This window comes from Gobius niger (genome assembly GCF_951799975.1).
Source record: "Gobius niger genome assembly, chromosome: 6".
In the NCBI taxonomy this organism is placed as follows: Eukaryota; Metazoa; Chordata; class Actinopteri; order Gobiiformes; family Gobiidae; genus Gobius; species Gobius niger.
The window spans coordinates 23,189,310-23,215,912 of record NC_136857.1 but is presented as its reverse complement, the minus strand read 5'-3'; the positions used below and the strand labels follow the sequence as shown (position 1 = coordinate 23,215,912).

General features: G+C 40.0%; 2 protein-coding genes across 2 annotated transcripts in view; both read right to left on the bottom strand.

Moving 5' to 3' along the window:
- Window positions 1–9,200: 9,200 nt before the first annotated feature.
- On the bottom strand, window positions 9,201–11,072 carry tsr2 (TSR2 ribosome maturation factor). The gene is made up of 5 exons (XM_079558447.1): window positions 10,973–11,072; window positions 10,419–10,509; window positions 10,151–10,242; window positions 9,666–9,827; window positions 9,201–9,516 (listed from the first exon to the last, which is right to left on the bottom strand). The coding sequence occupies exons 1-5, from the start codon at window positions 11,048–11,050 to the stop codon at window positions 9,388–9,390; spliced, it is 552 nt and encodes a 183-aa protein (XP_079414573.1). The 5' UTR covers window positions 11,051–11,072; the 3' UTR covers window positions 9,201–9,387.
- A 2,105-nt stretch (window positions 11,073–13,177) lies between these two features.
- Window positions 13,178–26,603, bottom strand: part of grm6a (glutamate receptor, metabotropic 6a) — a 38,997-nt gene continuing 25,571 nt past the window's right edge. Inside the window, exons 12-16 of the mRNA XM_079557829.1 lie at window positions 23,182–23,343; window positions 20,462–20,611; window positions 17,086–17,226; window positions 16,255–16,357; window positions 13,178–13,432 (exon numbers count right to left, since the gene is read on the bottom strand). Coding sequence (XP_079413955.1) covers window positions 16,274–16,357; window positions 17,086–17,226; window positions 20,462–20,611; window positions 23,182–23,343 — 537 coding nt within the window. The 3' untranslated portion in view covers window positions 13,178–13,432; window positions 16,255–16,273. The remainder of the gene's footprint in view (window positions 13,433–16,254; window positions 16,358–17,085; window positions 17,227–20,461; window positions 20,612–23,181; window positions 23,344–26,603) is intronic.

Below are 26,603 nucleotides of genomic sequence, written 5' to 3'. Positions count from 1 at the left end.
TTCTAAAGTGTAAAACACTTCATTTTCTTGAATCTAATTCTTAAAATTACAGTTATTTCGGTTCTTGTGACTCAGTATGAGTTTAAAATAAAGCTATTTTAATATAATATGGGGTCAATATCCTATAAGTGAACAGTGTACGTTTAAGTCTTTAAGATTTGTTTTTAACTGGTAGCCCTCGAACAACTTAATGCTCTTAAAGTAGCCCTCAGCTGAAATAAGGTTGGTGACCCCTGATATAGAGGCTCCAGTCAAATGTTGGTCCCACATGTTTGTAAGATAGTGAGATTATGGAGTTGGTCACACACTGAAATGTGATAAAGGGACTGAGAGTTTTACATTTGAATAGAAATGAAACAGGAAGTGTGAATTGAATAAAACATTCTGCTGAAGGTCTGATAAATCTGTCTTTGCACTGTTTTGACAGTAGCTCCACTTTTAAACTATTGTGACAAAACCGTTTTATTCCAGTATTTTACCTTCTCATTTTGCAGATATTTCCCTTAGTGCAGAACCTGCTGTCCCGGAGATGAGATTAAAACGATAGATGATGTGATTTTGGACAAATTGCAGTTTTATTTTATAATAAAACATATAGCTGCTATTCCCTAGAACGTCCAGTAGAGGACAGTGTCAGATTACTGAACCAACTGATCAAGCCACTCATCCTCTCATGCACCTTATTCTTTAGATTTATTTCGTTTTTTCTGCATTTTAAAGCAATTTCCATGGAATTTTCTTGATTCCTTCTGGATTTTATGTTTTGTTTCACCCAATTTATAGCGTCATTGAAAATAAATCTAACTTCTGGCTAAAACAAGTAACATTTTCTTTATTTACTTTTGCTTAAGTCATTTTTTGGTTCATTACTTTTTACTTGTGTTATGAATTCATTTCAAAGTAACATTACTCTTACTTGAGTAAATATTTTAACCAGTGAAAAAGTGGCTTTAATATGACTTCATGACTCTGGGCTCACTCTCTACACCCACACAGACTCACCACACAGACTCATTTAGTGCAAATCCAATTGCAGTTTTCTCTATATTCTTTATTCTTTCTTTCTTGATCTTGACAGGGACAGGAGCTGAGAAAACATTATATGTAGTTGAAACATCCTCTTCCTGGGACGACGCTGTGGCCCACTGCAGAACCAAGGTGTTACACTGGCCTATGGAAGCTTTTGGATTTGGGCAAAGCTGAACTAGAGACAATGCACTTAGTTAAGGCGGGGGATAAAGAGGGTCATTTGTTTTGAGGTGAAAGAGTAAAAATTCTCCACTGTTATGAAGATGGAATTCAGCTCTGGTTTGGACTCGTCTGATCCAGAAACAGCCAAATGATCCTAAAAAAGGCGACTTCCTTGTTTGAAACTGTGTCACTATAAAAACACTGAGCTGTGATGATGACTTTGTTCTTCATCTGACAGATCCAGGAACAGTTGGACAAAGCTGGACAGACTGGGGTCAAAGTCACAATGAAAAAACAAAGAGGCTCAACACTGAACTGTAGAACTACACTCTGCTGTTTTAAAGGTGAACCAGATGAATTATAGCCCCAAGCTCTGAATGCACAAACACATGAGCCGAGTGTGGAGGACCAGGAGAGTCCAAACTATCAATCAATCAATTGTTATTCTTATTTAAATAAGCATTTAATTAAATAATAATTATTAATATTATTCATTTACAAACAAATGCATAGATTTTAGATTTTCATATGAATTTATATACCTTTATTTGTGGACTTGTGTTCTTTATCCCAGTTTACTAGTGTGTGGCAAACCAGTGCAGTTTCTGGGCTCAGCCTTTTCTACCACGACCACTTTTACTATTGATACGACTTATTATTACAGTTGTTGTTGCTGCTTCTGCCTCCACTATCACTGATCGTTTTACTTCTACTACAACCATGACTGTAACTACAATACTGCTGTGCTGCTACTACACCAGACCAACTACTCCCCTCCTCCTCCTCCTCCTCCTCCTCTGAATACTACTTTTATCCTACTAACCTGTTACTACAAAGAATCTGTCCCCACACATTCTGTCATTGAGCTGAACCCTGACTCAGGATAACATCACTGAGCCTTATTTTCACTGTAGTATCAGTCTAGCTCTGGCCTGGCTAGTTTCATGTTTCATAACAACATTTTTGATTAAATTTGTAAAACAGAAGGAGAATCATTTGCAAATAAACTATCATAGCGGTCACCGTCCGTATGAGGATCTATTGACCAATGTGTAAATGTTGGATGACTTTTTGCATGAGGGAGAAGGTATGATGCAAATATTTTGACATATTTGACATATTGAAATTCTGTGTTTTCCACTGTGAGCTTTTCCTGTGTCCAAACTCCAGTAAGAGAACGGTTTTCAACAGGAAATGTCATGTTAATGTCTTTCAATGAACGCACTGATGACTCGTCACTTCTCTTCCCTTCAAATATATTTAGTGTTTGTTTATACTGTAGTTTAGAGCCCATTATCTACTGTATCATGAATGTTTCTTGAGAGCTGATGTAACAATCAATCGATCTTTATTTATAGAGCGCTTTTCATACACAGGTGCATCGCAAAGTGCTTGACATTTAAAAAGAAATTAAAAACATTCTCGCCCGTCAAACCCTCCCAATATATACAGTTTTTCTTTACTGTCAAATCAGTTCTTTTAAAAGGTTTTATTTATGTGTCCCCGAGTCCAAATATAAATAGTCCTTTGTTCATCTTTGGAATGTGTGATCTGATTTATTTGGCTTGAATTCTGTGTAATTGTTAATTTGTCTTAAAAAAAAAAAAAAGTCCTTTACAATTTTTTGTTCACGGCACATTTGACTCCACACAGAGCCACCTTATCCAATGGGCTAGCGCCCAGGGGCTGGAGCCCAGAGCCCAGGGGCTGGAGCCCAGGGGCTGGAGCCCAGGGGCTGGAGCCCAGGGGCTGGAGCCCAGGGGCTGGGGCCCAGGGGCTGGAGCCCAGGGGCTGGGGCCCAGGGGCTGGGGCCCAGGGGCTGGACTACCATAGTCATGGGCCTATCAGAATTAAGGGGGATAAAAAGAAAAGGTGATTCGTTGATTTTCATGTCAATCACTTCACTCTGCGGCATGACTGACCGTATGCGATGATTGCGCTGCACCAACATGTGTGTACCTGGAGTAGGCCCACCATACCTGCCCAGAGGGATACATGTAGGAGTAGCAGGGGGATTTAGTGTTAGGGCTTTAGGTTAGCATTAGGGTTGGGTTTGCGCTGAGGGGCGGTGGGGGCCTACAATTCAGTTAAAGCCCTATACTATACTATATACTAGGCCTATGGTTACATAAAGGTGGGGCTGACTCCACACTTTAAGTGTTTCTTCATCCAAAGTACGACACAAACCTCTTCATCAAGTTTGCAGACGACACAACAGCTTCATCAGCAACAGAGACGAGTCAAACTACAGGAGTGAGTGAGATGTCTGGCCATGTGGTGCACACAGAACAATCTCTCTCTAAATGTGGAGAAACAAAAGAGATTGTTGCGGACTTTCGAAGAGCGCGGGTCCAGCATGATCCTGGGTCCAGCATGATCCTCTAACAATCAACGGTGCTGCAGTGGAGAGGGTGACCAGCACTAAGTTCCTGGGTGTGGACATCACAGAGAAGCTCTCCTGGACCATGCACACTACATCACTGGTCAGTAAATCAGCGTCTCTACTTTCTCCGCAAGTTGAGAAGAGCCAGAGTCCCAGCCTCCGTTATGTGCAACGTCTACAGAGAGACGATAGAGAGCATCCTGAGCTCCATCACTGTGTGGCACAGCGCCAGCACAGCCTCCTGCCGAAGGAGCCTTCAGCGCATCGTGAGAGCAGCGGAGAAGATCTGCGGAGCCCCTCTCCACTCTATTAAGGAGATGTACTCCACCTGTCTCACCCGCAAAGCCGTCAGAATCACCAGGGACCCTTCGCACCCATCACACAGTCTCTTCAAAGTTATGCCTTCAGGGAGGAGACTGCGGAATCTACAGGTCAGTTCCAGTCGACTGAAGAACAGTTTCATACACAAGGCCATCGAGAAGCTGAACTCCCTGTCCTGCCATCTACAACATACCTTTGTTCTATAAACCCGGCTCAGTCAGGCTTTACAAGTGATGCTGTTATTTTCGATAATCTATTGGCCAGTTTTGCTGATAAAAGTTCATGATCAGTGTTTAATAAACTCATTGGTCGACAAGACGCACGATCAGCAGGTTTCTCCCTGGTTTATGTAAAACAGTTTTTATTCCTGAGTTCCATGTTGTTGCCCTGGTATTTTTATTTAAGGCCCAGTTGAAAGTTTAGTTTAGAAGAGGAGTCATTTCATGTTTAAACTCTTTATAGAACTCATTTGTTAAGCCATTATTTATATCAGTTTACTAATATGAGATTGAATTTCCGTGTGAGATTTTTTCATCCAGACTCTTATTTTGTTTTGAAGGTGAATCTTTTGAAAAACTTGAGCTTTTAGAGGGAGTTATTTCATCGCTCTCTTTATAATTGTACAGTTGTTCGTCAAATTGATTTGCAATTTCCTCTTCACTTCTTAGAATTTGATCCATGTCCATTTGTTCCACCAGGGCTTGATTTTGTTGCTTTATGATTTTAAACACAAGAATATTTGTCGCCCGAGATCCTCCATCATAAGTCTCTTTGAACAGATTTATATAATTTGTTCTTATTGTAGCGATATTGTTAGTAGTTTCTTTTCATTCTGCTCAACCTCTTTCTCAACTTTTTCTCTTGATTCATTCGTTTTTTTACAGAAAGAAGCATAAGCTCTGATTTCCCCTCTTAAAACAGCTTTTAGACTTTTTTCCAGAGAACTGGATTTACTTCCTCATCATTTAACTCTATATATTCTTTCATTATTTCACTTCAAATGATCTTCTATAAGTAATGAGTTATTAAGTCTCCAAATGCATGATGTTTTCTTTTGCTCTATGGCAAGTGTCATTTGGACAGGGGCATGATCTGAGAGATTCATCGTTCCTATTTTAATCTTTTCTACCCAGTTACATCTTTTGAAAACATTAAAAAATTTCTAGTCTCGAGTAGTTTCCCGAAACCTGAGATAAAAAAGCATAATCTCTGTCAATATTAAATGTTGGCTCTTTTCGAGCTTTTTGCTTGGTTTTGTTTTGTGAGTCCAGTTTTCGTCCATCAAGATGTTGAAGTCTCCTCCTAACACAAGAAGGCCTTTGGTTTGTTCATGATCTTTTCGATCACACTTGTACCTTCTTCAGGCAGGTTGTACATGAAGTAATGTTAGATGTTTTCCTTCTATGTGTCCATTAACTAATACAAATTGACCTTTCTTATCTATAGTTGAATGGTATTTATTTAATCATTATGATGACTCCTCTTCTTCAGTGAAATGATGAATAAAACACTTTCCTAATTTCACAGGCTCAACCATGGGGGACATTTGCTGGACACAGAATTCAAAACACAGTTGAGTTTATGACGAACACCAGCCAATCACGATCTACACCCTCCTCATCGTGACGCTCATGCAGTAAATATTTAAATGAATGATCTGAATGAAGAGACGCAGGTGAACAGACCTGGCTGTCAGACTGGACACAGCAGTGGGTAAGTTTGCACTAAATGCAAAGCTTTGAATGTGTAGATGCTGCTATAGAATGGCTACTGCAGATTGACTTCATTTACCTTTTACATAATCTCTCACAATATCTTTTAAAGATTTGAGAAGAAAATGCAAAAACAACTATTATTTTCCATCTCCCTCTGGGGTAAGACTTCACAAATAATGTTCAATTTAAAAAGGAAACGGTGGAAAACAATAGTGACTTAATCTTCTAGGGCTATGGGGGCTCCTGGGCACTTATGGAGAAACTGTTGAGTACCGCTTCATAAGTGAGCCTAAGAAGTGGACTGAAGCTCAGCAGTACTGCAGGGATCACTACACTGACCTGGCCACTGTCAGCAGTCTGGAGGAGGCCGCCAGACTGAAGGGACGGGGTAACTGGACTGGACCAGCCTGGATCGGTCTGTACGATGACCGTGCCTCATGGAAAAGGGTGATGGCCAATGACTCCAACTCCTGGAGATGGTCTGCCACTGGGACCACCAGCCCTGGGGGGTACCAGAAGTGGAGAAGCGGTGAACCAAATCACCGTTACATTAAACAAACATGTGTGGATATTTTCGATGGATCATGGCTAGACTATTCCTGTTCTTATCGCTTTTATTTTGTTTGTTCCACAGGTATGTTTGAGTCTCGTTACTGTATTATTTGCCGCATTAATTGTAATTTAATCTTGATTAAGAAATTAGTAAAGGCTGCGTTTATGGGTTTTATTTCCTTCACTCTGGCTGAGGCAAATGGTTCTCAACTGGTGGGTCACTATTTTCAGTACTCACTCTAGACTAAAGTTACCATTAATAAAGACTTTAAGTGACTACCGATAATAAACTTATTTTGATTAAACACTTTAACACAGGGTAAAACTGATGAGTGTTTTATTGTAGGTTTAAGTTTATATTTTTTATTAAATTCTATTATTAAATGTTACATTGTAAAGTTCGGGGCTTGGAGCTAAACAAGTTACTGTCGGACTCGGGAAGAATCTAAACTCTAACACATTAAAGATGAGTCTGAAAGTTAAACCAGTTGAGAAGAACCACTTGCAAAGAAATGTTCTGAAAAGCATAAAACTCATGTATTAGTTTAGCAGCTCATTTACTCTTCTGTGGCCAAACTGTCTTTGCTCTGCCTGATCCCATCTGACCTCAGAAGATAAACAGGGAAGGTTTAAGGTGCACAGAGTGCACTGAATCATATTAATGTTATATCAATGAAACATTAAACACAAATAATAAATAACTCTAACCCCTGTGGTCCTTGATCTTGACAGGGAAAGGAGCCAACAAGACATTTCAAGTAGTTAAATCCAAAGCTACCTGGAAGAAGGCTGTAGCCCAGTGCAGAGAAAGAAACTCAGAGCTGGCAATGATCGAGAGTTCTGCTGAAAACACTGAGGTGGCTTCTCTTGTAAAGTCTTTAGTTAAATTACCCCGGAATAGAGTAGCTTGGATCGGCCTGTACAGAGAGGCCTGGAGGTGGTCCGACAACACTCCTGTTAATTTCACAAACTGGAAATCTGTGAAGGATGATATCAGAGGTCTGAACTGTGTAGCTGAGACCGCAGACCATCTGTGGAGCCCTGAAGACTGTGATAAACCACTGCCCTTCTTCTGCCGTGAAGGTAAAGCAATATTTAAAACTATTACTAAGTAAAGATGTGACTGAAGCACAATCACAACTCTATGTTTTGATTTGTAAAACACATGGACCAATAGGGGAGGACAGCACGTGTCTTTGTGATTTCAGAAGACTCACTGTAATATAGAGTCCTATGCAGACTTTACATCGACCAACAACAACATAAAATACTGATTCCAGAGAGTTAGATTTTCCTTTGTCATTTTTTACCACCCTTTGTTTTTGTTGTATGTTTTTTTTTTTTTAAGTCTGAACTTTGAGCTTTGATTGACATGTCAGTACGCCTGCCCCATGAGGCCGGAGCTTGTCACTTTGTGGTCTGATAACTTTGTTTTCTTCTGTGTTCAGCTCAGTCGAACTCTCCAGCATGTGTCGTCAATCAGTCTACAGCCCCAGACACAATGACCAAAAAGGGTATTATCTAGTTTTCAGCAATGAATTTTACTAAAAACATGCTAATGAAACCATCTCCTCCCTCAGACACTGTGCTGCTTGTTTCTCTGACTGCAGCTGGGACTCTGATGCTCACCTCTGCAGCTGGGATCACGCTTTACCTTTACATCAAGAAAAAGATCATCAGGCCTCAAGGTCGGGCAGATACTTTTTTCTTCTTAACTTTGAATGTGAGAGCCAAGAATCACAGTGTTTTACTCTTTCCTAGAACCTCCCAAAATCCCAGAGGGTGAGGAAACCCCCGAGGTAAGATATAATGCAGATGGAAATGTCACACTAAAGTTTATAAATGGCTTTGAATATTTCTCACAGGACGTTTATGAGAATGTCCCTGCTTAAGACGGCACCTATGAAAGCCTCTGCCTGGACTCCATCGACCCAAACCAGACCTACAGCACCGTCTCTGTCCAGCAGGGGGCTCCATTGTAACTACAGTCAAGACAGTCAAACGGTGGGACAGTGGCTGCTCTCTTTTGATGGTTGGATTGCTTTTTGTTGTTTGTTTTTTGAATAATGGATTTTAAAAAATATATATGTATAAAAGAATTGTATGTCAGTAAAAGTGCGTACATTACATGGGGTATATTATTTATCTGTAATGAATTATATAAACTTTGATTATATTATGTGATATATAGTTAATTTACTCTCACGCATCTAAAAGAGGCTAATGTTGTTAATATGACTAACTGATTAAAAATGAATAAACTTCGTCTATATTAACCCACAATGCACCTTGATTCATTCCCTGTGTGACTTTCTGTTCTAGAGTTTCAGAAGTTAATAGCCCATTGAGATGGCGCTAAACGACTACAGCAAAAGTTTCAAATTGCTTGATATAAAAGGCAAGGCATGTTTAACACCGTGCATTTCTTACAAAAGGCCACTCAAAAAGGTTTCCCTATTCACCGTAATGCTACTACTCATGTGACTGTTACACAATAATAGAAATGCACCAGTTCAGCCCTGATGAGATGTGGTGCCTGGTCTCTGCAGGTGGACACGGTGCTTTACTCTGAGGTGAATTTCGATGGAACGAGCGCCCCCTGCAGTCGGACAGAGGCAGTGCTCTACTCTACAGTTCGAACAGAGGCTTTGTACTCAAATGTTTCAAAGAGACAACTGTGTTAATTGTTTGTGAAACTTTAGCCATTTTATGATTTTATTGCGGATGGTGTGTTAAACGTCAGCATTTTTACAATTACATGTTTCAGTGTGAAAGGTTTGAAAGGGATAAAATATTTGCAGATTTTATACACAATATAAAATATGCAATATGCTTAAAATATTGTTTTTCTGAATAAGTAAATCTGCAATTCTGTAATTATCTTTGCTCCACTGGGAACAAGATAACGAGACAGAAATAAGACCAATAGAAACAGCTGCTTTACCAGCTTAATAATAAAACACACAAATAAGTTCACTCTGTTTTCATAAGCAAATCTCTCCACATTCTTACATCCGTATTTAAAATCAGAAAAGTATTTCCATATAAGTTGGGTTTGGAGATACATTTGCAGCCATCACCAGCAGTTTGTGCTGAGTAACATGTCCCAAGAGGTCCACTTGAAAGAAGCAGGTTTCCAAGTTATGAGGAAAAAATAGTTCATCCGCCCCTAAGCTCCTGGCTTCAGCTTATCTGTTCATTTCAGTATTTTTGTTTTCTTTTCATTTATTTTTTCTTCCGTACGACTGTCCAGCCATCATCTTCCTCCTGGTTCACCGCTGATGAAGATGAAGAGGCCGGGTTTGTTGAAGGAAGTGTCCCATTGACAACAGGTGGCGTCCCGCAGTCCATGGACTGAGAAGAAAAGTAAACACAGTATAATCTGAATTTATACTTTTCACTTATATTCAAATATATCTTATACTCTTTTAAATTCATAAAAATATAAAAAAATGTGATATCATAGTACATAGATGTTCTGTATAAAAGTAAAATATGCAAACCTCATCGCCGTCATCGCTCTCTTGGCCTGAATCTGACTCTGGAGCAGCCGGTGTGACCTTTACCCTTTGTTTGTTCTGACTGTGTTTGGTAATGGAGGCCTGCAACTGCTGTAGCGCCCCCTGCTGCCACTGACTGAACATCTGCAGCAGGTCCTGGGACACCTACAGAGAACAACAGTACCACACAGATTTAACAAGGAATAAACCAGGCAGGAACCAGCGTCAAACTTTGCCCACGGTGACTCCAAGACTACAGTAACTGAAAGCTTTAACTAACCAAAGAGAAGAATTGGACAAAAAATATCATCCATTGGGCAATTGACCTTTCGCAAAAGCCCCGCCCACTTAGTTACTGTTGCTAAGTCCATCAAACTTTCTGATGCTGATGTGAACCTTATGGAGAGCAAGGCAGATTTTTGGTTGACAGAAGTTGTTTTATATCCATATCTGATTTAGAATATTTAAAAAATAAAATCCGCAAGTACCTGAGGTAAGCTGCCATCATCCACCACTGTGTCAAACTCCTGATCCATCAGAGTGGAGATGTAGTCCTCCACCTCAAACTTCTGCAGGTCGGCTAAAATACACGTTACAAGACATGCTTAATTGGGTTTGTTTAATAGTTTGAAATTCTAATAATTATTGTAAGGACCTAGCACTGGAGTTATATTTACAAAAGTAATATTTGAAATGATGTAACAATTCTGCTTGTAGTCAGGCATTTTATACGTGTAGCAATGAGAGATCTCCTACCATTGTCATGAAAATATTGTTGCAACACATCCACCATCCAGTCAGCCTTCTGTTGACCGTACACTCCTCCAAACCCATTGTCTACTGCGATCTGGGAAGAAAGACACACAGCCATAAATGAGCACAAAATCCTCACAAAGTCATAAATCAATATTAAAAAGTACATTATGTCTGGGCAATATGTAAAAAGACATAGTTAATAACAGAAGTCTGAACCTGCTGTAGACCAATTCAAACTGAATGGCTTTCGCATTTTATAAAGCATTAGCTCATATTATTTCAAAATAGTTCAACGCTAAAACTATAAACAAGGCCAAGTTGTATGTGGTGGAACATTCGCACTTTTTGCTAATGACATGTATATGCTTTTCTTGTCAGACATCCTCTGCCTGATGTTTCATGTTGTTAGCATTAGCTTGTTAGCAGAACAAGCGAATGCTCTATTGTGCGGATATTCTGTTCTGTTCTATTCCGATTTTAATTGCTTTTCTCTTTTTCCCGGACCCGACAGAAATCCTACTTCTTCTAAATCTTCTTTCCTCGGTCCCACTCACCTGTAGGACTGGCCAGTTGTGTAAAACTGCTCGCACTCCTGCCGTGAACAATTCACGTGAAGCCGAGGACGCCGCCATGTTGGAATTGTCAACACAGGTGCGACGGAGACCCGAAAGGGACAAAAACACAGAACTCAAAACGAGTGATCACCGAGTGCGCTAATATTACTTAACTATTGAAAGACCATATGTACATATATGTTTCCATACCGCCAAAAAACAATTAAGTCTAATACAAACTTGTACCACTGAGGAGATCAAATGAATACAATATTTGTGTATCGTCGGTACCCGCCGTTGGCCAGCAGATGGGAGCAGTCGTCTTCTAATCTCTCTCATCTCTGCGTTTCATCTAGAAAATGTTTATTTGATGAAGCCAAACTGTCCAACATTTCACCAAATTAAGTTACAAATACAACTCTAGTCCTCGGACATATATAATTTTGGGGCTTTTGGGAGCAGGACATCAACAGCTTGTCTTCTTTGAGAAGCTGGTACGTAGTGTTCTTTAATGGCACATGTGGTAGTAGCCCATCACTGGTACATTTGTTAGTTGTTCTTGTCACAAATAAACTAGGAATGTTTCACAGTGTGGCTTTAAAACAAAATCTTTATGGGAAAGTTCTACAGAACAACATGTTACACTGCAGCTTTAGTTTTAGGAATCAATAAAAAAAATGAAAAAAAACAAGGCTTTTATTAAAAATGTATTTTTTTATTTTAAAATAAAACACAATTAACAGCAGACAGATAAAAACTCCTTCTAGGTTGACTGTGAATCCAATCAATCGAACTGGATTTTTTCACGGTTTCACCTGCACTGTGATGTGTAACTGACCGCTGACACAGTCAGACCCAGAATATGGAAACAACATCAGAAAATCCAGTTTATTTTATTGATTGCACTTATTTAATTAACACTTACGTCTTTTCAGTGCAAACAAAATAATTATTATTCTATAAAACTCCTCTATTTGACAGTCCAGTTTAACCTCGTCATGTTCACATTTTCTCATTATTTACACATATTAAAGGAAAAATATTTTTTTGTCATTTTAAAAATGAAGGAAGTCTGGGATAGATGAGAATGTGATTACAAACAAATCTATAACAAAATGGTTATTATTATGATCTAAGCCAATGGTTCTCACCTTCTGGTTCAGACCCCATAAGTGGGGTTTTCAGCTTGTTGTGTCACAAGCTTTTCCCAGAAAATATTTATCTACTGTGAAAGTATAGAAGCAAAAAGCTCTGATTTAGAGTTGTTGTTTTTTTTATATCATTATTTCACCTTTTTAAGCATTTTAATGCTTATTCAACAATCATTTGCAGGAAAAATACTGTAATATACTTAATATATGATTCATTAATTTTTTTTGTGGGACGTGGGTGATGCAGGGTCACGACATCATACCAGGTAGAAGCAGCTGATCTAAGCAGCTCCAATGGTTAAAATCTCGTACGGGCCAGTGCAATAGCCAAATTGGCTGTTATCAGTAAATTGTGATCAAAATTTATAATCACATAAACTACAATTGACCTTTTAGGTCAGGGGTGTCCAAACTTTTTTTATGGAGCGCTGCATATTGAAGCACACACTGGGAAAGGCGCCACAGGTTGGTGGTCAGTGCCGCGAAACCTTTGACTGTGTGTTTTTAGCAGGTTTAAATTGTGCCCTCAAAACGTAAAGGCGAGCTCTGTCTCACAATAAAATGTTAGTTGTTAGGTTAGAATTGTGCAGAATGATTAAAACTTGATATAAAAAGGCCGATCTCTGATGATGTGTGCCAACTCAGCAAGAAGGCTGAGGGCCACCAAAAATTGGTCTGAGGGCCGCATTTGGCCCTCGGGCCGCACTTTGGACACCCCTACTTTAGGTCATGTACAGTGTTAATGATCCTCCATGTAAAATGGCTGCAGTGGTGTACACACAGTATCAAATGTTGGTTATTTGATCCGTTAACTAGTCCATGGGCAGTCACTACTGTGAAGATACATCTTTTAGGTGAATTAAGAGTTTTTGATTTTCTCCAAATATCAAAAACGTGTGTCAGTTCCTTCAAGTCAAAACACTTAAGAACAAGCCATAATTACAATATAAGATAACTATTACATATTTTTACTTTTTCTCTGAGAAGTTACATGATCAATGACACAAACATCACATAAAAATCTGCCCCAAAAGGAGCAATTAATGTCGTTCTCTTCATAAATTACAGTTTCATCAGCAGTTTGGGACTTTTGGATTACATCTATCCATCTAAAATGTCATAGAGTCCTTTCTGTCTTTTCACTGGTTCAAAACCAAGAAGTTATTAATCAGGTTCACATGAAAACCTGACTTGGAACCCATTTTCCCAGGTCCATGGCAGTAAATCCGTTAGTAGAGTTCACTTGTGCTTTGTTGCTGGTGATAACTTTATTTGTGGATAAGTTGCTCAAGGTCTTTCCGTCTGAGATCTGAAAAATAAAGAGGAATAGATTGTCAAAGCATTGGAGCTCAATATAAGTGTGTAGCAAAAACACCATAAGGACTATTCTAAATCTTGAACAAACCAGGTGTAGACTAGGACTAGGACTGAGTCTTTAACAGAGTTTTGAAGTAGCCTGACGTTTAGAGGGAGCAAGTTCCACAGTTTAGGGCCTGCTACTACAAAATCTTTATCTCCTTTACTTTTTAAATGAGATCTTGGACGATCCAGCAAACATTGGCCCGAGGATCCCAGAGTTTTGACAGGGGCGTGCAAAGACAACAATCCAGATAAAAAAGGCGGTGCCAGTCCATGGATGGATTTAAATAGAATTTTGAAGTCGATTGAAAGCAACAGGCAACCAGTGAAGAGAAGACAGAACCGGAGTGATATGTTCATGCGTCGTTTGGCTCCTGTGAGCAGGCATGCAGCCGTGTTTTGGACCATTTGGAGTCTGTGAATCGATGACTGCTTTACACCAAAATACTTACTTAGAAACTTAAGTTGGAAAAAACTAGTTTTTACTACTGCGTTGAACTGTTTCAAACTGAAATGAACTGTCATTATGAAATCCAAATCTTTTGCCGGTGGGACGCAAGTGGACCAAGGGCACTGCCAGTGAGGTCAGGCTCACCAAAAAACACTATTTCAGTCTTTTTCTCACTCAAATTGATCGCCCAAGCTTCACTACAGCTGCACAGACTATTTGTTTTAATCTTTATTAAAACTGCATTGCAACGAGGGGGAGCAAGAGGATGGGTTGGAAAGCAGTGTTAATTTCGTCGACTAAAATATTTAGTCTTAATTTTAGTCAAAGTGATATTTTTGCCGACAAATTGGACTAAAACTAAATTAAAAGTTTCTCATGAGACTAAAACTATGACGAAAATGTCCAGATATTTTAGTCGACTAAAATGAGACTAAATAAAAATGAAAAAGAGAGACAAAATCATCCAAACTTCTACTGACCGTCTGAAAGAGCCTCAGATCATTTAAATTCACTGCCAAATGAACAGCTCTGAGCTTTGTTCATGTGGAGCAGCTCCATTAAGTCGAGGACCTTGATTAAATATGATTATAATGATAATTATAAATGCAAAGTCGGCTAAATTAGTCTTAAATTTAGTCGACTAAATTGAAATGCAATTTTAATTGACTAAAACTAGACTAAAATTGAAAAGTTTAAATTAAATTACATTTTAGTCAAAAGACTAAAATATGTTGTCAAAATTAACACTGGTGGAAAAGGCTTACGGCATGATCGCGAGAAAATCAGAAAGAGAAACTATAGGATATTGTGTTGAAGCTGTTTGAGATCAATATTTTCTAACCAACAGAGTGTACGACAGTGGTGGGGATGTGTTTGAGATTATTACCAAATACCCCCAAAAGGCATAATTCCCGCTCTTTAACCTCTTAACCCCCACCTGAACCGAGCACATTTTCTCCAGTTTCCCAAATCTAAAAGCTTCTTGAACAAAGTGTCACAACAGAGACGAAAACAAGGATGAAAATACAACAGAAAAAAAAGACAAAAAAGAGACAAAAACACAATAAACAAGTGACAACAACGCAATGAAAAAGTAATGAAAAAGCAAAAAAAGAGTGAGAAAAATGTGCCAGAGAAACAACAACAACACAATTAAAAAGCGACTCAAATACGACAGGAAAAAAGAGCAAAGAAAGCAACAAAAACATTTCACAAAAGCACACAAAAAACTACAAGAAACACACAAAAAAGGGGACGAAAACACAACAAAAACGTGGCGTCCGTGCTACAAAAAAGTTCTGATCATTTTTGTGTCTTAGCTTTCAAATGAGGCGCTACCCTGGCCTACCGACTGTAAGGTCCAATCGAGAAACTTTTAGATTCAAAGCCAAACTGGAGAAAATGCGCTCGGTTAAGGTTAAACATTTTGGCCAAACCGTAACCGGCCACTTTGGCCACAAATTGTATTTTCAAAATGAACAAAGCCATCTTGTTTTCCATGTAAAAAACAAACAGCATCCATGTATTTGAACACAAAAACACGTATGCCAGCCCATTTTGACCCCACTTAGCTGCTTTTATTCATATTTTCCCACATACTGTGCAGAGGACTTGCAGTGGACATTTTCAAAGAGAGCAGACCAGGGGAATAAAACGTATATAAATATAGTTAGTGTCAGTTTGTTAAGTATTCAAGTGAAATATTCATGAATGACATTTGAGAGTTGTCATGTGACCTAAAGATAGCCCGCACCGGTCTGAACTGAGCTCCGACTGGCCAGAAGGGACACAGATCAAAATAACATAGAAAATCAATTAAGCTCCAGCTCGGAACAAGAGTCGTGACATACAGTAAAAGATCTAAGACCCGGACTGAACCAGGATTAAACCAGGAGCAATCCAGGTCTAGTTAGTGCCTTGCTCGTGGGCTGGAGGCATGAAAGTTTAATCGTGAGTTAAATATTGAGCGCACAGAAGTTGGAGATGTCAGGACTAATCTATTCCACCTCTGCAGCGCTCGAGGACTGAGACTGTTTCATAATCTGCAGATGTGTGTTGAATCTTTCATTTTTTTTTATCATTATTTCCTTACTTTATTCCTGACAAGAAGCAGATTAGGTATAGTCATATGCCAAAATACTTTTATCAGACCTGGTTCAGCCTTGATTTCTTCATCTTGGTAGTAGTACTAGAAGCAGAAGTAGTGGTGGAAGTTTTTTTTCTCATGTACAACTAAGTGCTTTTCTGGTTGATATCTGCTCCGGCCCTGGTTTCTGGTCCCAGCTCTGACCCTTCGCTCCTGGCTCGTTCATCCCCTTTACCTGTTGTGATGAAGTGCTTCTATTGCGTCCTGTCGGGCTCGATCTTTGTCTCCCCGTTCTGTTTTTCGTTGGGAGTTTTTTGCGAAGCAGCTTGGACCACAGACTGGAGACAAACACACGGGAGAACGAGTTAATGCAATCACTGTCCAAAATCATTCATCAAACAGTTACATTCTTAGAACAGATGTCAAAACTATTTATGGAACTACTTGTTTATGAAGTCATTTCCTCCATCGAGTTATCCAGCAAAAAACGAGCCCTTTCTTGCTTTAACGGGGCCATAAGAAGCTCTTCTAGGGGGGCAAGAGTCATTTCTATCCGCACACAAATGAATGAGGTGCATCATTGCAAAGAAAAATCCAGAGAAAGATAATTGATATAAAAAACTGATCACTGACAATGAAAAAAAAAAACCTTTATACTCGAATGTAATGCAATGAGCATGTGATCATTAGTAATTATGGAAATATCTTTGTAAAATGTATTGAAATAAATTTTGGAAATACTGAAGAACTTCCAAAGCGGACTGACATCAAAGAAACTGGCGCACAAACTCTCAAAACAGAGCTATTTTTATTTTCTTGGGGCCCCCTAAGCGGCTCGTGGGGCTCTGTGCATTTGCTTAGTCTGATAACACTTAGAAGCAGCCCTGCTCACGAGATTTTTCTTCATAACTTTTGATATTCGAAAACAAGGACATTCTTTGTAGCACTTTGAAATGATGCAACTAAGCTAAAAGTAAAGGATTATAAAGGGGTAATGGATTTAAATAGGGTTTGTCACACACCCTCATCTAACTATACGGTTTGTAATGATTACTTGCAGCGATACCTTGAAGCTCCTCTTCCTCTTCTGCACGTTCTGCTCTGGGTGTAAGATGATGACGTAGACTTTGGGCATGTACAGCATCCCCAGAGACACGGAGGCGCTCAGGGACATGGACACGGTCAGGGTGGCTGTCTGAATGAACAGCTGTAACACAGAGACACAGGACATCGCGTTTTCATCTTCAATACCATTGGAGCAACCTGTGAGGAGCAAAGAGAGCGCCCCCAGTATCAAGGGGGAGATGAAGGGATCTCCAAAAGGCAGGAAGTTACGGGTGAGATATTCCTATAACATCTTTTTTGTTCAAAACCAATATGGTAGGTGTCAAAGACATTTTTGCCCTTTCTTCCTTACAAAAGTCTTCCAGAACTAACATGTCTGGGCGGGCTAGTACGCACTGCTCTTTGAAAGTTTATCCACAAATCTTTCATGGTGTTTAGGTCAGGAGACTGTCCATCGTGGATCATCTCCCAATTGTAGAATTTGGCTTTTCACTTCAGCTTTTTCTCAGACTGGGGAATTTGTTGAAATTTAATCGAATAAATTCCACCCATGAAATCTTTCATGTGCTACTGGCTGCAATACAACCAAAAAAAAAGCAATAAAAAAGCCACAAAAAGTGACAAACACTTGACAAAAACGCTTCAAAAATGTGACAAAAAAGTCACGATCACTTTTGTAAGTCTTAGCTTTCAAATGAGGCACTACACTGTTGCTCTCCAGTCGAGAAGCTTTTAGATTTGGGTAAAGCCTAACTTGAGAAAATGTGTTTGGTTCAGGTGGGGGGGTAAGAGGTTAAAATGGTCTAATTTCTCCCTTCGTGACTTTTGCAGATCCTTTAATCTTCCCCTAGTTGCGCCATTGTTCACATTAATAAATCAATCTTAATCTGGGGCGGCCAAACTTTCGCACCCAACTGTATCTGAGGGATTAGCCTATTGTATATGTTTTCTATGCTGATGAGCATCCCGGATCTCTCTCAGGGTTCGGTCAAGTGCGATGGACGACTGAGACAGAGCCTTTTGGGGGTGTTTCCGGTCAGTGTACTGTATGTCAAAAGTGGTCCGTAAAAAGTGCCATTTCCCGTTTGATTCTCGATGCTAATCCTCGCAAATCCAATCTTTTATCTTCTGTGAATGAACCTTCTAGGATTTTAACACCACAAAACAAATCTACCAGTTTTGCAAATCTCTGAAGGTTTACCAATCCAATCTTTGTCCAGGAATTTTGCCAGATCTCTTTTCAGACTCCAGATTATACTCACAATAACCTTTGTAGCATTTTGTTTCTGTCCAAATCCGGAGCAGATTTGGAAGTGGCGCCTTGGTTTGAAAATGTCTGAGTTTCTGTTGAAGGAGTGATTATATATTTATTTTGGTTTTTAATCTGGTTAATCCTACCGCGCTCCAGTTTGGGGCTATAATTATTGCATTAGTGGTGTTTTTTTGTGGCTACTGCATGCTCCACTTCGTCTTCTCGTTTTAATTATGGCCCAATGAACTCGACCTGTTACCAATAAGCTTGCAGACTGTGCAGACAGAGAACTTTGCTGAACCAGACAAGCAACCATCTCTGAAATTATGTTCACCCCCCCCCTTTTCCATCAAAATCCCGTTCACACTGGGAAGTTGAGGAGGCTCCCTTTTACCTTTACATGCATTGCTTTGAACAGAGGGAGAAAGAGGAGCGCAACCTAAATAAGAGGCACAGGAGACAGGATAACTACTCTGCCACACTAGCACAGGGTGGACATGTACTTTTGAATATTAGTACATCTGCATGTGTAGATGTGTAGATGTGTAGGTACTCGCCAGATACAGGCTTGTGAAGCAAGTTAACAATTGAAAGCTAATATTTGAACAGTGGAGTTTTTTTTTTTGACCCATTAGCCTTAATCACAGACAGGACTCAAACCTATAATGTTGAGGATGGAACAGGGTTTCACCACAAGTGCAGCTGCTTTAACCCCTGGCTCACATTATAGTAATGTGTTTAAAACAGGTAGATGACAGGGGTAAAATAAAGTCAATCACCACATATCCATGCTCCTTTAACTCTTCTACCCAGAGTGGCGTTTCATTAGACATGAATCATGATTGGGGCTCAGACCCCGGCAGACTTCCCCCGGAGTTCGGACGCTAGTGGTGAGCTAGAGGACGAGACCTGGGCCGCCATTTGACAACGAAGAGCAGAGCTGAGGAGAGGCCAGGCGGATGAGGGGCGGAGGAGGGGTGCAGCACAGCTGGGAAACGGGCGATGGACAAGGAAGCTTAACAGCGGATTTACATTTTCTCCGTCTCTCAGCTTGTTCTACTTCCTTCTCCAGCCCCCTCTTGTGCAATAGCACATGGAGGTAGGGTTTGAGACGCAGTGGAAGTGCATGAGCCAATTACGCACAGGTGCCTGTCAGATCTTCTGCTGTGGTTGGCGGTCACCACCGGAAATGACTCTGTATTTGCAAAGAGTTGGATTGATTTCAACACTATGTAAACGCCGTCGCCGCTCCAGCTGCCCGTATCGCTCTGCTCTCTTTAGTATTTCCGGTGGCCACTTTCTGGTGGCCAGGCTGGGGAATAGGGAATGAATAAAGCTCACTGCTTTATTCGCTGCTGCTGCTGCTGCTGTTGCCGTGAATCCGGTGTAAGAAGGGGATCTTGAGCACTGAATGGCTGAAACAGGAATGAGCAGCAGCGGTGATTGGCTGACACGAAGGTGTGGCTTGAGATGGGATTGTGATTGGATGATTGGTGAAGAGCTGCCGGTGATGAGGCAATGAATGAGAGCTAGAGAGCTACAGGTAGGTCTTACAGGTTGAATTTGCGCAGAAGCTTCATTACAATGTTATTTGTGAGTTGCAAGTCTTTAAAAACTACAAGATTTTAGTTTAAGCAACTGTGCAACATACTCCAGCACTACAAGACACAATAAACAGCTCCAGTGGCGCAATCGGTCAGCGCGCGGTACTTATAAGACAGTGACCTGCGGAGCGATGCCGAGGTTGTGAGTTTGAGCCTCACCTGGAGCAAGAAATGACTGAAATTAGTAATTAGAATTTTTGTGATTATGGGGAGCTTGTGAGTTTAAAGGGTCTTGCTTATTTACTACTCGACATGATTTCAATAATCTCAGCAAATTTTAGATACGTTTACCTTAGATTTACATGTTACTCATAAATATTTAGCAAAACAGCTAATAATCAGCTCCAGTGGCGCAATCGGTCAGCGCGCGGTACTTATAAGACAGTGACCTGCAGAGCGATGCCGAGGTTGTGAGTTCGAGCCTCACCTGGAGCATTTGTTTTACATTCAAAAACAAAATAATTCTCTTGTTTTGCCTGGAATGTGATAGAACAATCTCCAAAGTCTCCAAAAATATTGACCTTCTCTGTGGACTGAGCAGTGCCGAAGAAGATTGGCACAAACGCGAGCCACACGATGCAGGTGGTGTACATGGTGAAGCCAATGGGTTTGGCCTCGTTGAAAGTCTCGGGGACTCCTCGACTCTTCACCGCGTAAACTGTGCATGTGACCTACGAGAAAAACATAAACCCAAGAAGTCAGGCCAGCCATTTTCTATTCAGCCGCATTGTAGATAGTTTGATGTGAAAAGAGTCTGATCAAAATCATTGATATTTTTGTTTTATGAAACACTGTCCTTTCGGATTAACTCCTCTCTCCTCCCCTCTGCTCTGCTCTCCTCTACAGGCACGAACGTTATGGGAGGAGGCAAATTCACACGTTTTGAAACACCACGTGTTGCCGCAGATCGATTGCTTTTTATTGCATGTGCATTTAAACAGCCTGGTTCTTGGATTGAAGACTTTAACAGGATGTTTCTCAGTCGTCCTTGGACCGATTGTAACCATTTAAAAACTCAGAAAAATGTTAAAATCTCAACTGTTTCGATCTTTCCATGGGAAGCCGCTCTGCTTTGTCAAACACGCTTCAGAGAGCGAGAGAGAAGTGTCAGCTTTATAGCTGTTTGCTACACAACACCACGCCCCCTCAGATTATAAAGTAAAGAAACGCAATAATATATGAAATATCCAGATCGTGATTTTTGATCATCATCTATTTCAATTCTGTTCATCACAGAGCTGACAAAATCTCACATAAGGTGTATTAGAGTGTCTAGTTTTGTAATTAAAACCCCCTCGCAAAAACGAGTTTTTCTGTTTTTGGCACTTAATGTGTCCCCTGTTTTCAGTCGATAGTGCCCAGTAATTATCAGGAATTCAGTCAGAACTAGTGATGGGCGAGTGAAGCCTTGTAACACTTTGAGGCTTTCCTAGCAAAAAAGTGTTGCATGTTTCATTCTGTTTGAACAACAACCTCTTGTGAACAAACTTTATTATCGCGACTTCTCATAAACAAGACTGAAGAAACCAACACAATCATGTGGAAGAGAAGTTGCAAACAGATGTGTGGCAGTTTTATTATTTGCAGCCTGATATTGATGTTTCAATGATTAAATCAATCATAGGCTGATAAATTAGAGTCATTTTCTTTAACATGGGTCTGTGCTTCACGGAGCTCCAGTGGGCGGGGCCTCAGTCACCTGCGGCTCTGCTGCTCAAAGGCAGGACATCAATGCACTTATCTTTTCACTTCATTCAGTCAGAGCTAATTTTGGCACTATTTGTTGTAGATGTCGCTCCTTACGTTTCCCTCGCCTGATCAGCTCCACGCCTGCTTTTGTATCTGTTCAAAAGCAGGACTTTGTAAAGAATAAGAAAATACAAAATGTGTTCTGGCAGGCCACATGAACACAGTTAAATGGGAAATGGAGGAAATACAGCACATTTATTTATCTATGACTAATGATTTACATCACTATATGGACGAGGAAACATCCGTAGTTTGGCGCCTCGCCGCTAAAGGCAGCTCAGTCAGACGCTCTGAGCAGATGACCCGCTTTGAGACACGATACGCAACGCACAGAATGAAGCAGTTTTCGAGACAGTCACGTGACCAGATGTTACTGATGTCTGCTTCAGGAAGAGTGATACAAGCTCTGGAGCATCGAGTTTTTTGGCCATCACTAGTCAGAACAGTAGGGGGCAGCACTACAATTTGAAGCACTTTGGCCAAACACTATCAGACAAATGCCTTTTTAATGATTATAAATAAGATTAATTTGTGGACTAACTCAACTGGACTTAACTGGACTGTGGTTTCACTGACAAGCCAATAGACCCATTTTCAGTGTGTAAGTCGGGGATCATCTATTCACTTATTTAAGAAAAAGGGGTACAATGCACATGAAAACAAATGTAAATCATGAACAACGTTGACAATCACATATGTTCGGCGCATCGTAAGGTTTTTGTAAGCCATTTATCGCATATCGTATCAAATCGTGAGGTACCCAGAGGTTCCCCTGCTCTGTACTATTATGGGCTTTATTTAACAAGGAGAAGGTCCTGGTGGTAAGACTGACATTTTCAGGGTGGTGCTGGCCACAGAGGGGACACTATGGTACATGTTGTTAGTGGTAAGCGGAAGCAGAGGAGGAAACCCTTACGATAGGACATGATAGTACATGAAAACTCGATGAAGCTTATTATTAAGATATTTCTGACTTGTTTCAAAACCTTTCCTCTGCCTCACCATTGATATTGTACAGTACATTTTCAAATTTGAAATAATGTCCAAGTTAAGAAAAAGTAAGAGTAAGGAGAGAGAGACTGGGCTGGTCAGGATTTCAGATTGGCCTGGAGCGCCCTCCACAGGCAGCAGTGGAAACAGCACGTGATTAAAAAGTGAAATACTTGTCTAACGGCATTCTGTGAACTTCACAGCACCGTGACGGACACACTGATGGTGGATTATGAGCTTAAAAAATGTGCTACAGTAGTAGAAGGAGAAATAACCAAAGAGAACATAAAAATAATTACTAAAAAAAGCTTGAATTAATTAAATACAACGTCAGGTAGATTTTTACAAGGAAAACAATGCTCTAATATGGGTAAAACTAATTTGGCAGACATTGGAAGATTTATTTAAAGCAAAATTACAAGTATGAGAAGTGTGCATAGTTAAAAATGTGGGTTTGATTTACAAACCGACCGTAACCAGGAAACGGCTGAAAAGCACTTGCCATGAGGATGATGCTGTAGCTGAGGCAGCAGATGATGGACAGGTCCGACATGTCACACTTGAGGATGCCACGGGCCAGGTCAGGGTTCGGGGGGCGGAGCTCTTCATAGTCGATGATGGTGTGAGGCGGGACCACGGCGAACCACACGAACACACCCACCACCTGGATATGTGCAAAGAATTACGATTTTCAAATATGAAAAAAAAACCCCACATAATCCAACAATGGCACTAATACATTTACGCAGCAGACTGAACAGCTCCAGTGGCGCAATCGGTCAGCGCGCGGTACTTATAAGACAGTGACCTGCAGAGCGATGCCGAGGTTGTGAGTTCGAGCCTCACCTGGAGCAGAACTTTAACTGGAAACTTATACAAGTGTTAAGGAAATAAGGATTCATTCTCTGGAGATTCACTGACTGATGCTTGTATTAAATTGCATTAACCACTTACCACCCGCCTGAACCAAATGCATTCTGTCCTCTTTGGCCATTATATAGGTCTGTGTAACACCTCATTTGAAAGCTAAGACCCACAAAACTGATCTATTTCCTCACGGTGTTGCTGTGCTGTGTTATGTTTTTTTTTTTTTTTTTTTGTCACATTTTTGTTGAATTTTTGCCACATTTTTGTTGATTTTTTGTCATTTTTTGTTGAATTTTTGTCACATTTTTGTTGAATTTTTGTCATTTTTTGTTGAATTTTTGTCACATTTTTGTTGATTTTTTGTCACATTTTTGTCACATCTTTGTTGATTTTTTGTCACATTTTGTCACATTTTTGTCACATTTTTGTCACTTTTTTGTTGCGTTTACATCCTTGTTTTCTTCTCATTTTTTGTGGCTGTTTTGGTGCTTTTTTCTCAAGAAGCTTTTTGATTAGGGTAAAGCCAAACTGGAGAAAATGGGATCCGTTCAGGTTCAGAGGTTAACATAAAACTGAAATTGCAGATGTAGTTGTAAAGAAAGTAATACAAACGTCTACAAATGAATCTGTGCTTTCAAGTCCTTATATGCACTTATTTACCTCTTATTTACTTCAATGTAATGTACATATGGCTGAAAATGATGGCCACCAGCTTTGCCTACCATGAACATAAGCTCCAGTGGCGCAATCGGTCAGCGCGCGGTACTTATAAGTCAGTGTCCTACAGAGCGATGCCGAGGTTGTGAGTTCAAACCTCACCTGGAGCAAGACTTTAAAGGGGCTAGATGCAAGTTAGTCATTTTATACTCACTATTGCCACCTTAGGTCTTACGTGTAACTGCAGCTTCTATATTAAGCTTGTGCATGACGGCACTTCAGACTCGAAGTAACACCTTTTTGAGTGACAGTGCAGGATTTTAGAGGCAGTTGTGGTGAACAGGTCTGAGCTCATTCTACACATTAGGACATTGTTGGAACATGTAGGGGGAGGAAAATATATAATTTTGACATTTTTAAACTCCGCATAGTCCCTTTAACCATCAAACATACTGAAGAAGGTGGTAGATTTTCTAATAGTTCTCCTCTGCCCACATCCCTGCTGCCCTTGTTATTGTGTCACTCTGTTTTATCTGGGCATTTTATATGAAAACAGGTAAGTGATGATCTGTGGTCTTGTATTGTAATGCCAAGCTCCTGTGGTGTGATAGGTCATCGTGTGGACATTAGTATAAGATGCTGAAGTTGGGAGTTCAAGCCTCACCTCAAACAGAAAAAAAAACATGGTTTTGAACTTGTGGGTTTGAGACCATTTGAAAATGTACCTGAGACGGTAGACATTACTACATGATTTCATCTTTACTACGATATATTACTTTATGGAAATATTGCTGTTTGGGTCATGGCTGGTCATCCATGGGTGATTGCAAGTCCCAATGCCATACTGGTCGAGAACCACTGTGACACAGGGAATGCAAGCAAGGATAATTATGTAAGATTTAAGTATTTAAAGGGACTATACGGAGTTTAAAAATGTTTTTTTTTCCTCCCCCTAGGAAAATACAGACCTGTTCACCACAACTGTCTCTAAAATCCTGCACTGTCACTCAAAAACGTGTTACTTCGGGTCCGAAGTGCCGTCATGCACGAGCTTAATATAGAAGGTGCAGTTACACGTATGACCTGAGGTGGCAGTAGTGAGTATAAAATGGCCAACATGCATCTAGACCCTTTAAGTAAGTAAGTGCTTTATTTGTACAAGGTACAACGAAATAGTGTTCAGATGTTAGTCCTGAGCCGCAGCGACTGAGGCGCGCCACCACTGTGAGCCAAACTGATGGGCCAACCTGGCCAGCATGTTTTAGGACCAGTCTTTCACCATCTTCTGTGAAGTGTTTAGCAGTTCATCTGTTTTAGTCTCTATTCAACGTCCATTAGCCAGAACAATAGTAGGGATAGAAGGCATGTGAGCTTTAGCTGTGAGTCTTGCCCGGATACCTCCTTGTTTGTCCCTTTTCTGTTTTCTGTAGCGCCTCTTGTGCTGCCTCCACTGTGCTGCAGGTGTGGGGGGCTCTTGGTGCCTCTTCAGCGTTTCAGAAGAAGAAAGTGATTTTGTCACTCAGTATAAAACTAGAGAGTTCAGTTTAGAATGAAAATCATGTTTGTGCGTACTCTCTACTACACATGCAGGTGAAACTCGGAAAAATTGAATATCGAGAAAAAGTTCATTTATTTCTGTAAAACAACTTAAACTAATATATGATATAGACTCATGACATGCAAAGGGACATATGTAGTGCCTTTGTTTGTTATAAATTTGATGATTATTTACAGTCCATTTTCAAAATATTCTAATTTTCGGAGATGTTTTATTTGGGGTTTTTACAAGCTCTGAGCCATAATTACATAATTGTAACAAATAAAGGCTTGATATATCTCATTTTGCATTATGATTTTGGCTCACAGCTTGTAAAAAACACAAATTCATAATCTCAGAAGATTAGAATATAGTGAAAAGGGACTATATTGTTGGCTCAAAGTGTCACCCTTTAATCAGCTAATTCATCCAAAACACAATATTGTAGTTTGCCGAGTTTCATCTGTATATACAGTGCGGAATGTAGGAAATATTGTGACTTTTTTTGGAAACATTAGGCTGAAGATTAGTTTATTGATTAGTCTTGCTTCAGGTGAGGCTTGAACTCACATCCTCTGCATCACTCAGCAGGTTGCTGTTTTATAAGTACTGCACGCCAACCAATTGCACCACAGGAGCTGCTCAGAGAGATTGTAAATGTATTACTGTGCAGAGTATGTGACAACATTTGCAATAGCCGCAATATATTTTTTCAAAAATACAAAAAACTAAACTAAATAACATCTACAAAAAAACACGAGCAAGAACAAAAACCACAAGATATTTACCCATTAAGCCTTTGCACACATCTAATTATTTACACATTTAAACCCCATTGAGTCAAGCCTATGATTAAAAACTCT